Genomic DNA, 13,303 nt, shown 5'->3' on the forward strand with positions numbered 1-13,303 from the left:
CAATGACAGTCTGGTTAAGAGCTGTTGCCAGTGCTTTGGGCCCTCAGTTTTAAGAAACACTCAGGTTCTGATCTCCTTTACGGGCCAGGGCTTGGCCCTCTATGTACATGAAAGAGGGGGCCCTAGCTTGCTCCCACTGACTAGGGCCTGCTATGATAATGAAGTCCTGGCATCAGGGCCGGCTTTATGGCAGTAAGACCGGTGGGAGCTGACCTGGAGGGGGTACCGATCCCATCGGGGGCGCTGCGTTCAGCAATAACTTATGATATAAAAGCACCTGCTGCAGAGTTCCTTGTGTGTCCTGCTGTCAAGCAGCAATACAAAATGTCAGGAGAACTCTTGTGATGAATGTTCATGCTAAAGGGAGCGATCGAGCTTTGTCCAGAGGCAGTTTTGACTCGCCCTAAGGTAGCGCAGAGGGTTAAAGAGCCTGCTGTAAAACATCCGTAATTTGTGTAGATAGCTGAGTGGATTAGTACAGTCAGCCTTTACCAACGTTTTAAAAATGAAATATATGTGAGAGAGGGGATATGGGGAGATGAGGAGATGAGGGGCACTTTTGACGGGTGATAGTGAGGGAGTCCAAGGAGGAGGCGGGGTGCCAAATAAGATTGTCGCACGGGGCGCCACCAGCGTGAAAGCCGGCCCTGCCTGGCATGCTGCCAGTGCTAGGTCCTCATTATAAATGGTGGTGGGGTGTTGGTCTGCCCCCCAACGACTAGGCCTCCACAGTTTGAATGAATTGGGGTTCTGGCAGCCTCACTTTTAATGGCAGAAGGGGCCTGGCCTGCTACTATATTCTAGTGTCCTCTGGAAGAATTGCTCATTCTCAGCTTGCTAAGGAGGCGCACCTGACAGCTCAATGCAGCAATAGAAGGGATACCGTTTACTGCCTGGGACCTACCGCAGTCTCGGAATCAATGTTCTGTGTCTCAGAATGTGCCTATATCCTAAATTGCCTAATTGCATTCGTGTGTCCATGTAGCTAATTTGCGCAAAGTGGCTGTACGTGAAAATGTGGCGTCACAAAAATAAACTAAACATAGAAATAGAAACAGGGCCTGACTGGCGAACCGGGCCCTCTGGCGTTTCCCCGGCGGACGGTAGGCGAGGAGCCGCTTTAAGGATTGGATGGGCTGCCACCACCTAACCCTGATATCGTCCTTGGTCCATTGTAGCACGTGTCTCATGCAGCGCCTGCACTTGCTTGCCAGGCCTCCTTACTTTAAGTCTTACGGGGGCCAGTACAGAAAATAAGCACCGTGTCAAATGGTGCCACACTGCAGGGCATGTGAGCAACTCTAGAAACTATCATCTGGGGGCCCGGAGCAAGAGCGCAAAAAGAGGTACACTGGAGGAAGGAGGAAGTATGGGACATGGTTTGTCTTCACTGCAGTGGATTCAATAGATGCTTCTTGGTTCATACGTGCGTGGATAGCCACAGTCCTCAGGCCGTTTAAGGTAAGATGGGCGTGGTAGCATGGGCTCAGAGACTGGGTGAAAGTTAACCTAGATATCATGTTGGCAATGGTGCTTGCATAGAAATGGGACTTGACGTAAGGGGGCAACTGGTCTTTTGGTATGAGGATGTTGCTGTAGACTTCTCTGTGATGTGGATGCTAGGGTGACAGTCGTGCATGACAGTGGCGCTGTATATACATGACCAATGTGCCATCTGCCATGATTGCCAAAGGATTCATACAAGCCAGGGCAATGGGGATGTTTGCAGTGTAATGATACATTACATATTGGGGCATCTCAGTTTCTGGCGTGACACTGGTGCCCTACCTGTAGCACCATGTGGACTCTGACATTGCAATGGTGCTTTACATACCCCGAGAATGTGTGTTCTGCACAGGCAGTCGTATTTTACATACTGGGTCATTGTAGAATCTGTCAGTGTCAATCAGCGGCGTTCAAACTAGGGCAAAGTGGACAGGGTTATCATGACAGTAACTGCAATGTGTGAGGCCCAAGCCTGTACAAAAACGACTCTGTTCCAGTTATAGCGCCTTGAGCAGCACCCCTGGCAACCCGAGCAGGTCCTGGCACAGAGCTGCAGTGATCGCCTAGAGCATCAACAGTCATATGTGAGTGGATAGAATTTAGAGGCGCGCATACTTGTGCGTCGTCCCTGCGGGCCTGGGGTATTTGCCATCATTTTAGTGGCAGCTTAGACGTTTTGCGGGCTCTTAGGGCAGAACAGCGATTAGTATTATGTCCTGAAACAGATTGTAAAAGCTTTGTTGTTTCTCTCAGGTAGGGATTTTGGTTACTTATTCAGCGTGTGTCACTGTATTAGATAAGCACAGTATGTCTTCTGGCACATTCACCTGCTCTGCATCCGATGCGGCCTTGGAACCCGTGCAGACTGAGGGGGTCATTATGACCCCGGCGGGCGGCAGACGCCGCCCGCCTGGCGGGAACCGCCATTTGGCCACTCCGCGGTCAAAAGACCGCTGGGGCCATTCCAACTTTCCCGCTGGGCCGGCGGGGGCTACCCAAGGTAGCGCCTGCCGGCCCAGCGGGAAGGGGGCCTGCAACACTGAAGCCGGCTCCGAATGGAGCCGGCGGTGTTGCAGGTGTGCGACGGGTGCAGCTGCACCCATCGCGCTTTTCACTGTCTGCCAGGCAGACAGTGAAAAGCAGGCTGGGGCCCTGTTAGGGGGCCCCTGCACTGCCCATGCCAGTGGCATGGGCAGTGCAGGGGCCCCCAGGGGCCCCTAGACACCCTTTACTGCCAGCCTCTTCCTGGCGGTGACAACCGCCAGAAACAGGCTGGCGGTAAGGGGGTCAGAATCCCCATGGCGGCGCTGCTTGCAGCGCCGCCATGGCGGATTCGCCCAGCCGGGGGTAAACCGGCGGGAAACCGCTGGCCCCGGTTTTCTGACCGCAGCTTTACCGCCGCGGTCAGAATGGGCTAGGAAGCACCGCCAGCCTGTTGGCGGTGCTTCCGTCATTCGCGGCCCCGGTTTACCCCCGGCTGGGCAAATCCACCATGGCGGCGCTGCTGATTCTGACCCCCTTACCGCCAGCCTGTTTCTGGCGGTTGTCACCGCCAGGAAGAGGCTGACGGTAACGGGTGTCTAGGGGCCCCTGGGGGCCCCTGCACTGCCCATGCCACTGGCATGGGCCCCCTAACAGGGCCCCAGCCTGCTTTTCACTGTCTGCCTAGCAGACAGTGAAAAGCGCGATGGGTGCAACTGCACCCGTCGCACACCTGCAACACCGCCGGCTCCATTCGGAGCCGGCTTCAGTGTTGCAGGCCCCCTTCCCGCCGGCCAAGCGGGAAAGTTGGAATGGCCCCAGCGGTCTTTTGACCGTGGAGCGGCCAAATGGTGGTTCCCGCCAGGCGGGCGGAGACCGCCGCCCGCCGGGGTCAGAAGGACCCCCTGAGTATATTTAAAAACATTGCTGTGTAGTGCCCGCTCAGGTCTATTTTTCATTAGAAGATGGGGGGGGTTGGAGCCAACCCAAACCAACTAAAATATAGGGAATGATAATCAAATACATTAATGTAGTGGTAACAGACACATAGGCGCTGAAGCACCCCCAAAATAACCATGCTGGACTTCAGAGGGTGAATTAGCAAGAAAGATGCGTTTACATTTTTTTTTTTATCTGGTAACATTTGCTGAACTTTAAAGATAGAGGCCAAACATCAGCCATTAACTTCTGACAAATGGCCCTTTATTCTTTTATCATGGAGAGCGGTGTTTAATTTCTCGAACTGAAAAGCAAAATGATTTGTAATATAAACTATGTGTCAATCTTGCAGAGGTACAGTAGATGTCATTTTTTCTAACACATAATAAAATTTAAATGCCTGTAAATGAATTAAACAAATGGTGCAATTCAGAATCCACATTATCGTTTGTGCATTTTCAACATTAAAAAACTATGGGGGTAATTACTACTTTGGAGGAGGTGTTAATCCGTTCCAAATGTGACGGATATACCACCAGCCATATTACGAGTTCCATAGGATATAATGGACTCGTAATACGGCTGGTGGTATATCCGTCACTTTTGGTAAAGATTAACACCTCCTCCAAAGTTGGAATAACCCCCTATATGTCTGAGCACATTTAGAGGTCATCTCAATGGAAAAGGTGTTGTCTGGAAATGATGCTGTGCTACCGTGCTATTGTTAAATATGTGCAACAGTGTTCTCCAAAAACCACCTTGAGGGCACTATACTGGTTACCCGTTGCCAGAAGATTCACTTTCAAGCTGCTTTGTATCACCCACAAAGCTATACATGGAACAGGACCGCTTTTTATCAGAAAGAAAATTACCAAATACATCCAACAAAGAACCCTCTGCTCAAGATTGGCACCCCGCCTTAGAACACCACCATACAAGAAAAAGACTATAGGTGGTACATCCTTCTCAGTCCAAGCAGCCAGACTATGGAATTCATTACCCCCAACTATAAGAGCCACAGATAACTTTCTTGTCTTCAGAAAACTACTCAAGAGTTGGCTCTTTCCTTCATAACCACCTTATTCAAACAACTATGAACTGCATATGCCTATGTTGATAAATATTTTTTTCAGATTATATGTATATTTCTATTTATTTATAGCTTCTTTAGAAAATATGTATTGCTACTATGTCATAACAATAAAATACACACACACTCTTTAAACCTGTTTGACTAAGTATCTTTTACCCATGGTTCTAATTATGTATCGTATGTGCATATGTGTGTGTATTCATGTGTATGTGTATATATATATGTATGTATGTGTATGTGTTGTTTCTGTGCTTGGCATGTTCGTGGATCATTGCATGGCTCCTGGGTGGGTTGTTATACTAGATATCTATGAATTCCTGCTCTCATCTTATCACACTTATCTACTCATCATCATATGTCATGTCTCTATCAAACTATCCTCCATTCTCACTCTGACTCATCACAAATCCCTTCTACTACTTTCATCTCCTAAATATCTCTGCCTAAGCTCTTCCCTCCGCTTCCACATCTAACTCACCAAACCTCACTCTACTACTGTGACCTCCCACACAACCCTACTATATTCTCCCACATTTATCTCACCCTGCTACTATGCTCTCCCTAACGCTTCCACATACTCTTCCCCCTCCGCCCCCCTTTACTCATCCCAAGCCTTTGAGTTGAGTAAATGAAGGATATACTCCCAATTAACACTGCTGGACTTCTTTCCTCCTCCACCCCTCCATTACTCCAGTCAATCTAACTAACAAACTCTCATATCCGCGGCTCAAATTAACTCATAATAATACTAAAACTGTACTCATTATTTAACTATGCTAATCCATCACTAATTCTTGTTGGGTTCCAGAGTAGCGTGCTACTCATCAAAAAGCGCTTCGACGCATTGTCAGGGGTAGTAAGCGCTATATAAATACGATTACAATACAATACAATACCACACCGTACTAATGTTGTGCTGAATACATTTTCTAAAAGTGTTTTTGTGTGACGCAAGGAAGTTTCACAATCCATATGAATTCAGTGATGTAACATTAATGACAGTTCCTCAAATCTGAAAATTGTTCCAGCACCAATGAAAAGACACACGTCTTTTATATTTATAGATTAATAAAAATGAATGCCATTAACCTGGGTAATAGTGTAAATTCAAAAGGTACATTACTGCTAAGGCATTCAGGCTGTAATTGTTACATAAAACATCATAAAACGGGTGTGGTTTAGAAAAATAAATGGTTTCGCCCGAAAACTTCATCATGGGTAACATATTTTGGGGAAAGTCCAGTTCCCTGTTTCTTTACAAACCCTTCAAATTTAACTTTTACAGTGACAGATCCATATGTGACATTGTTTTTGTCAGATGATGGAAGTGTGATGCATTTTAACTTTCATTGTAAGCCTTATTAGTCAAGAACAGGCAAGCCTGACAATCATCGTTTCATTACTTTCTTCGCATGCTCTGGAATTCTTCTGTTTAGAACCAAAACTGATATATATCAGCCTGATTCAGGGAAAATAACTTATGATGGATTGCTGCGATGCAGGTCTTCCTGGGGTCGATAAATGAGATGCACGTTGTTGCCTAACTCGGTAGTACTGTCATTTAGTTCCACGAGATAGGTGGACGTACACATTACCAGTAGATGATATTTCGCTAAATAACATTTCACACACAAATTACCATCGGGAGCTTTTTACTGCAGATAAATTCAAATTCCGCCTGTTTATTTTTTTGCAGATTAATATAGCGCCAACTCGACCCGAATATGTTGGAGCGCTTTAAAGGAGCACTAGTTACAGCTGATATTCATTTTTGAGGCACTGGGTGAGTAAGAGATTTGCCCATTATCACTAGATGTTGAGCCCACACCGAACCTCGAACCTGGTTTCTCGGTTCCAAAGTTGGCACTGTGGACGTAGCGCCCCACCTTCTCCCACAGCCCACACATTCAAACACGCTGACACAAAACTTCAGGTTTATGGCTCACATGTAGGTGGACTGCAGCGAGCTGCGTATTTCACGTTTACGCTTCGGTAGCCAGACACAGGAGCGAGTCTTCTCAAACGGTGAGGCCTGCCTCCTTGAAAACCCTTCACAGGTAACACAATGACTTGTAATCTGCGCACACGAGGGGCATGTTTATGGGAAAGTGATGCAGCAGGTCACCATGCTGGGCTGCGTCACAGGGAAAGGGCGGGAATACTGCCGATTTGAAAGAATATGGCACATTTGTGCCTTTGCCCTGCGCTGGCTGGTTTCGGCTGCCTAGCGTCTACCAGGAACCCTTGCACCATGGAGCAAGGGTGCCTCAGTTGTAAGGGGATTGTTTTTGTGCAGGAAGGGGTGCCTCCCTGCACACAAAAATCACCTGAAGCTTACTTCTCTTTCCATGCAGGCACAAAGACAGAGGAAGTAACAAGGAGAACTAGAGATAGTTCTCCTCCTTATCCTCACCTGGGAAGACAGCATTTTGGTGCATTCCCCGGTCTACCACTTTTGGTAAATCTGGGAATGCGTCAAAATCCATAGACTGAGTGGGAAAACCTACGCAACACCCAGGGAATGCCTCCTAGGGCAGAGTAACCTCACACAGTGATCTGTGCTGCGTTGCATCATTCCAGATTTATGAAGCCACTCAAGCCTTGGGTGCTTCACAAATCACATTTTTTGGCTTGCGTTGGGCTTGCACCAGCTGCGTGGTGCAAGAGCAATGCAACTCCCCTTCTAAATATGGCCCATTAGTTTTCACGAGGTGCTTCCTGTGTTGGGGTAATTTAGGGGCCATTTTAGGACAGAAGGTTGGAACATCATAGCCGGCTCTTCCACTGCGCCAGCTGCAACCGGTGCTTCACCTGCGTGAGCAAACCTCTGGTTAATCACCAGGTCATGAACTGGTAACCACCAGGACAAGTCTCTGATGGCAGACCATGAGCAGTGGACGCGAGGGCTAGGAGCCTGGAGGGAAGCTACCACGGTGCCGTGCCCATGCTGCAGGGCAGCCAAAGACCCTTGGCCGGGCCTCCCACGAAGGTCGCTCCAGACCCCGCGTCTGTGTCCTCCACTAGCATCTGTGTGCAACCACCACCAGAGTGCAGCCGTGTTTACAGTGCCACTGGCCTCGAACTGACGCCACCACCAGTCCTGAGCACAGACCGGCCTCCGACACAAGGCGCGTCATGGGTGAAAAGTCCCCGACTCATCTCTGTGCAGCCACCTGTAGTAAATTTACAGATGCAAAGTCTCTTTCGACCTCACTGAGAGCCAACTGCGAGACAATCTTACCTTTTTCCCATTCACAAAGAAAACGAGCTCGTCGGTGATCCCCGCCGCAGGCATGGCGCTCCTTGGGCAACAGTCGGGCTCAGAGCGCGAGGTGGGGGACATACAAGCCGCCTTGGTCCCGGAGCAGAGATTGTTCCACCAGCAGGAGCCGGTGCTACTTAGGTCAGGTGTGACTGCAGCCAGCCGAACCTGTTACCCAGGTGGATGCGCGAACAGCACAGGAGGGGCGGTTCCTGTTGAGTAACAGCGGATAGCCACTTTTCAGTCGTATGAGCGCTCCCGGGCAGTTTAGCTGCTGATTGTTTGAGGATAACGAATTGCCTCGGAGGTCCCCACAGCCTGTAAGCATGATCATCCCTGTGACAAACACTCAAAACATACCTGTAAATTACCCCGTGAGATGTCCCACCTTCAACCTGGCGTTAGAGGAGTAGCGTGGTCAGTAAGACTGGGGTGTGCGTGTGTCAAATTTTCCAACAAGCACGGTGGCAAATCATGTTAAAATACATTACACAACAAACAGGGCGCATGGGCGGGGGCAGCGGGGGGCGGGGGGGGGGGGGGGGTTGTGGTGGTGGTGGTGACAGTGGAAAAGGGAGAGGGATTGGTAGGGGTACTGAGAGAAAACACAATATTTTGTAAAACAACCAACATCGTTAAAGACTTTAAAAAAAGAGAGGGTTTGTCCTTTTTTGTCAGTGGGTGTTTAAAAACTCCTGGTGAATTTCGACAAACACCTCGCCATACCTGACTGAAAGCAGCTGCATCCACTACCTACTAGAAAATACAATTATTATGGGGTGTAACACCTCAAACACCCTCTTAAAACTACGCCCCTGCCTAGAGCTCCGACTATGGCATAATACAACTCTCTCTCCTATTCAGTTGGTAAGGAATACGGCAAAATAAAAATTGGACATTTTGCATACTGTTGGCTTTACCGAATATTACAATCATTTCTAAGTTCGATGTAAGGCGTTATCAAGAGGTTAATTAGTTCCTAAAATGTATAGAGATTTTGGGAACACGGAGACACAACTGTACTTTACAAACATATTGCCACTCTGACAAAGTTCAGTTGTCAAGCCTTTAGAAAGTTTATTAAAAGTGAGTCATTTATTCATCCCATTAGCGTTTTTGATTGGCCTTAAATTGATTTTCAAGGAACATTACTAGGTTGTTAGGACCTACTTACAAAAGAACAGTGGTTCCCAACTTGTGATCCGGGGACCCCTGGGTGTCCGCAAAGCCTCCCCAGGAGTCCTTGACTGCTTAGAAAATTAAATATTATTAACAGGTTAGGTCTCCAGCTTTCAGTAATGACTCAGTAGGGGGTCCCCGGATTCCAATAATGATTCAGTGGGGGTCCCCAGGTTCCAGTAATGATAAAGTGGGGGGTCCACAGAAGTCAAGGTTGGAAACCACTGCAATAGAAAAAAAGATTTTATGTTTTGCTAATAATCTAATAACCTTTGCACCATTCGATTAAACTTTCCAAAAAAGGTTCATCCACCTCAGTTCCTTCCTTGAAAGTTTCAGGGTGATGCATCAAGTATGGGCTGAAAAAAAGGCAGATCCAGAAACTTAATTTTCCAATGCAATTTCCATTTGGATTGTTCAACAGTGCGACAGTCTAGAAGGTTGAAAAAAATGACACCAAACTTGTCAGAAAGCTAGATGTTTATCCAGAAAGTGTGTTTTTTTGTGGTTTGTTGCAAATACAATCAGTAGTTTGTGAGAAATAAAAGTTAAAAATACTTGTATATCTGGATGGTTAGGTTTCCAGGTCCCTTGTGAAAGTCCTGTGAGCAAACTTGGGAATGGTTTAAATACTAACTGCACCCAACATAGCTGCCGAGATTTGCTGAAATCCTGCAAGATTGCGCCAAATCTTGCATTATTAGCAGTAACACCTGGCACAATAGCCAGTATCTTGTTGATGAATGAAGTTCCTCTTTAAGTAGATGTATATTAGCTCTGATACAATAACTTGTGACAATACGAATACATGATACAATACCCTTAACAACATGAGTGCAAGATATAGCAGTGTTACGATTGAATATGTCCTTGAATAGTGGCTAAGAGAGGATTGGGTTTAACCTTATGACATAGGGTGGGGGGGCTAAGATGTTTACGTAACTTCACTCCAAGTGACGGAAGAGGTGGAGAATGGGTATCGAGCTACGGTGGCCCTTGGGGAGGTGAATATGGTGAGATGATGAGGGATCACAGGGCCTTACAGTTGGCCCCTTATAGGCAGCTGGTCCTGCAGCTATCCCTCGCCGAGCACAGCAGAAGGACATGTGCGGTGGTCACTGCCGGGAGTTTGGTGCCAAGGCATGGGGTTGGCAGGCAAGGCCCCTTGGCCAACCCCATGCACGCATGGCCAAAGGCTGTGCGCTCCAGGGGGCTGTCTACCTGCAGGAGGGGATTGGCATAATTTCATATGGTAATAAAATATTACTTTAAGATACAAAAATACTAGAAATTCACTGAGAAAACAAATGTTAAAGTAATGTCATAGTAAGGTATGCTAATTATATCGTACTTTGCGTTAAAAAAACAGAAATTCACAAAACAATATACAGAAGTTAAAGTGAGATATAGTTAGGTGAAAATATCAGTTTAAACATTACATTACATTTTAAAATAAAAAAAACATGAAAATTCATCATTATAGTTATTTAAAGTAACTATAACTTATGCCCTTGCCATGCACTGCTTACAACCTCACATATTACATCACTCATGACATATTTTATCACATTTTTGATAACATTTACACAACATCTGAAATTACATCATTCACAACAATTCTGTACATGGCAGGGGCGCGAGGTGTAGCTATTTAAAAAAACTATTACTAGTGAAATGTAAGATGTTGCATAGAAACTAACATTTCCACCTATATATAACTTTCTTTAACCTTTGTTTTTTTCAGTTAAAATATGCATATATATATTTTTCCCCAGATATATCAATATTGTTACATGACATAGTAAGCCATGAGTGGCAGTGGGTGCTGGGGGGGAGGGGTAGGATGTAGGGTCAGGCCCTCTATCCAACCCCATACCATGCACAGCTGTTACAATGTCCTTTTAGCCTTTTTTTCCAGAGAATATATCTATATATATATATATATGTATACATATATATATATATATATATATATATATATATATATATATATATATATATATATAGGTACAATGCTTTTTATACTTTGAGCCTTTGCCAAAGTCACTAGGGTATTCCTTTATATTGACTATAAAAAACAAAGGTAAAAAGGACGTTGTAATAGCCGTGCATAGTGTGGGTTTGACAGGACCTAGCCCCACATTCAACTCTCCACTCCTGCACATGGCTGACTGTGTCATGTAACAATATAAAGAATTGCCCTAGTGGCTTTGGCAAAGCCTCAAAATATAAAAAGTGATGGACTTATTAGTTTATGAAGGGTGCCAGCATATCAACTTATATAAACTAGACCTGTTGCTTTGTCAAAAAGTCACCAATAACTATAATCAAATGTTCATTTAATAAATTCAGACATTGGAATGTTTAATAATAGTGTTTGTCACAAATTATTTTTAATAACACATTTTTTTACATTTGAAAAATATTAAACTAGTGTTTGAGTCTTTTTTAACATTTTTCAAGCTACAAAATGCAGCAAGGGAACCGCCCACAAGGGCACACTGCACTCCAGCTGAAGAGCATACAGCTCCAGCTCGGAGTGCTTTAAAAAACATATGGTAAGCTCTCCTAGGGTCATGGATTTAATGACCCAGGGGCCTACTGTGTTTTTTAATATTACTGGAGGACTGCTTCATTCCCTCCAGCCCCCAACAACATTAAAAACCATGCTTGGTGGAGGCTTTCCCGTTTATCTGCAACAGTTGTCACCTGAGACAATATATTGCCCCTCTGCTAGAAAGTGTGAAACGCTCCCAGAAACAAGAAACAAAGAGAAGTGGTGAAGGGAGAAGATGTGACCTCTTCCAGCAGGAAGACTTCTGGGCAGTAGCCACAAGTGGGCCAGCATCAAAGAGGCTACAGACTCATAGCATGATTCACAATGGCAAACTTACACTTTGTATACATTTACAATTTTTTGCAATTCACAATGGAATCTTGTGATTACTGTCTTCATGACTTCAGAGTCTACGCACTCATGGTGGAGACACAAAATATATAAAGATCGGCAATGGTAAAGACACTACTCATGAAATTTCTTTGTGAATTACACAAATATCATAAACATACACAAAAGTGTACATTTACCTTTGTGAATCAGGCCCACAGTGAAGCAAATGGCAATCATACTTTTGCCTGCGTTCTCCTTAATGTATTACAATACACAAAGGGAAACTCAATAGTAACCTGAAGGGCATGGGTAGATCATAGTACATAACTGCAATGGTCCAAACGGAAAAAAAAATCTTTTTAAGAACAAAAAAGAATTTTGATACCATGTGAATTTCATCATATACATGCAGCACAAAACAACATTCATCATCTCAAATAATGTTCATAAACCAATTCGTACAAAATGTACAATTTACTTATCATACCATCTTATGAATCATAATTTAAAAGCTGTTGCCCCATAACAAAAATACCAAAAAGAACGTGTGCGAGAAAAAGTGCTTGTGAATAAAGAAAAAGAAAGAGAAAAGTGAAGAAATCAATATTAATTATTATACAAATACTATGTACATAGGAGCCTGTCGGTTGACCATTCTACAATAAACATCGATTGAGAGGGGTTATCCCAGGAGTCTAGTGAAAATGGTGCGGAAGAGGACAAGGTTTTGTACAAGGGAAAATTTACTTAAACCAAAGACACTTATGGATATGGTCAACAGTAGAATGACGTGTATCACAACATTTTGTACCCGTAGTATGGAAATAAAGCAGATTATCAACTGCTACTGGACACTGATTTCGGGTGAAATAGAGTTACACAATCCTCCCATGTATGCATTTAAGAGGGTAAAGAATATCAAAGACTTTGTGGTTAGTTCCCTTTTAGATGAAAAACCTAAATCTTCTTTATTGTCACTGTGGAATTTACCACAGATTGTTGGGTATTATAAGTCTGGCAACTGCAAGGCGTGTACTTTGAGTTTAGAGACTAAAATCTTCAAATACAAAGATCAAACTTTCACATTAAGAGAGCATACCAACTGTAACAGTATTGACATCATTTATGTGATTAAATGTCCTTGTCTACTGTATGTGGGGCAAAAGAGAAAAAAGGTTAAGTTGTGCATTTCACAACACTGTAGCTGCATTAGATGTAAAGTATAGGGGTGCCCTTGGTTGATTATTTTACAACTCAGAATCATTTGGTTGACCGTATGAGATGGTTTGTGATTGAGAAGGTTGTTATGAACCCACGGGGTGAGGATATAGCTAATGTTCTCAATTTACGTGAATGTAACTAGATTCATCTCCTCAACACAGTCGCCCAGGGTTTGAATGAATATGAGGAGATAGCTTGACAGGTGGCATGCCTGACCAGTGGATGATATGGA

General features: G+C 44.8%; 1 protein-coding gene across 3 annotated transcripts in view; it reads right to left on the reverse strand.

Annotated features, from left to right (window-relative positions):
• Positions 1-8,237, reverse strand: part of LOC138285750 (aldehyde oxidase 1-like) — a 388,242-nt gene extending 380,005 nt beyond the window's left edge. For 2 of the 3 annotated variants that reach the window (XM_069226089.1, XM_069226088.1), the window contains exon 1: positions 7,761-8,029. In XM_069226089.1, the coding sequence (XP_069082190.1) occupies positions 7,761-7,862 (102 nt within the window). In that variant the 5' untranslated portion in view covers positions 7,863-8,029. Of the gene's footprint in view, positions 1-7,760; positions 8,030-8,141 lie in introns of those variants that run through there. The other variant, XM_069226090.1, reaches the window with a different exon arrangement.
• Positions 8,238-13,303: the final 5,066 nt, after the last annotated feature.

This window comes from Pleurodeles waltl, chromosome 3_1 (assembly GCF_031143425.1).
Source record: "Pleurodeles waltl isolate 20211129_DDA chromosome 3_1, aPleWal1.hap1.20221129, whole genome shotgun sequence".
Lineage (NCBI taxonomy): Eukaryota > Metazoa > Chordata > Amphibia > Caudata > Salamandridae > Pleurodeles > Pleurodeles waltl.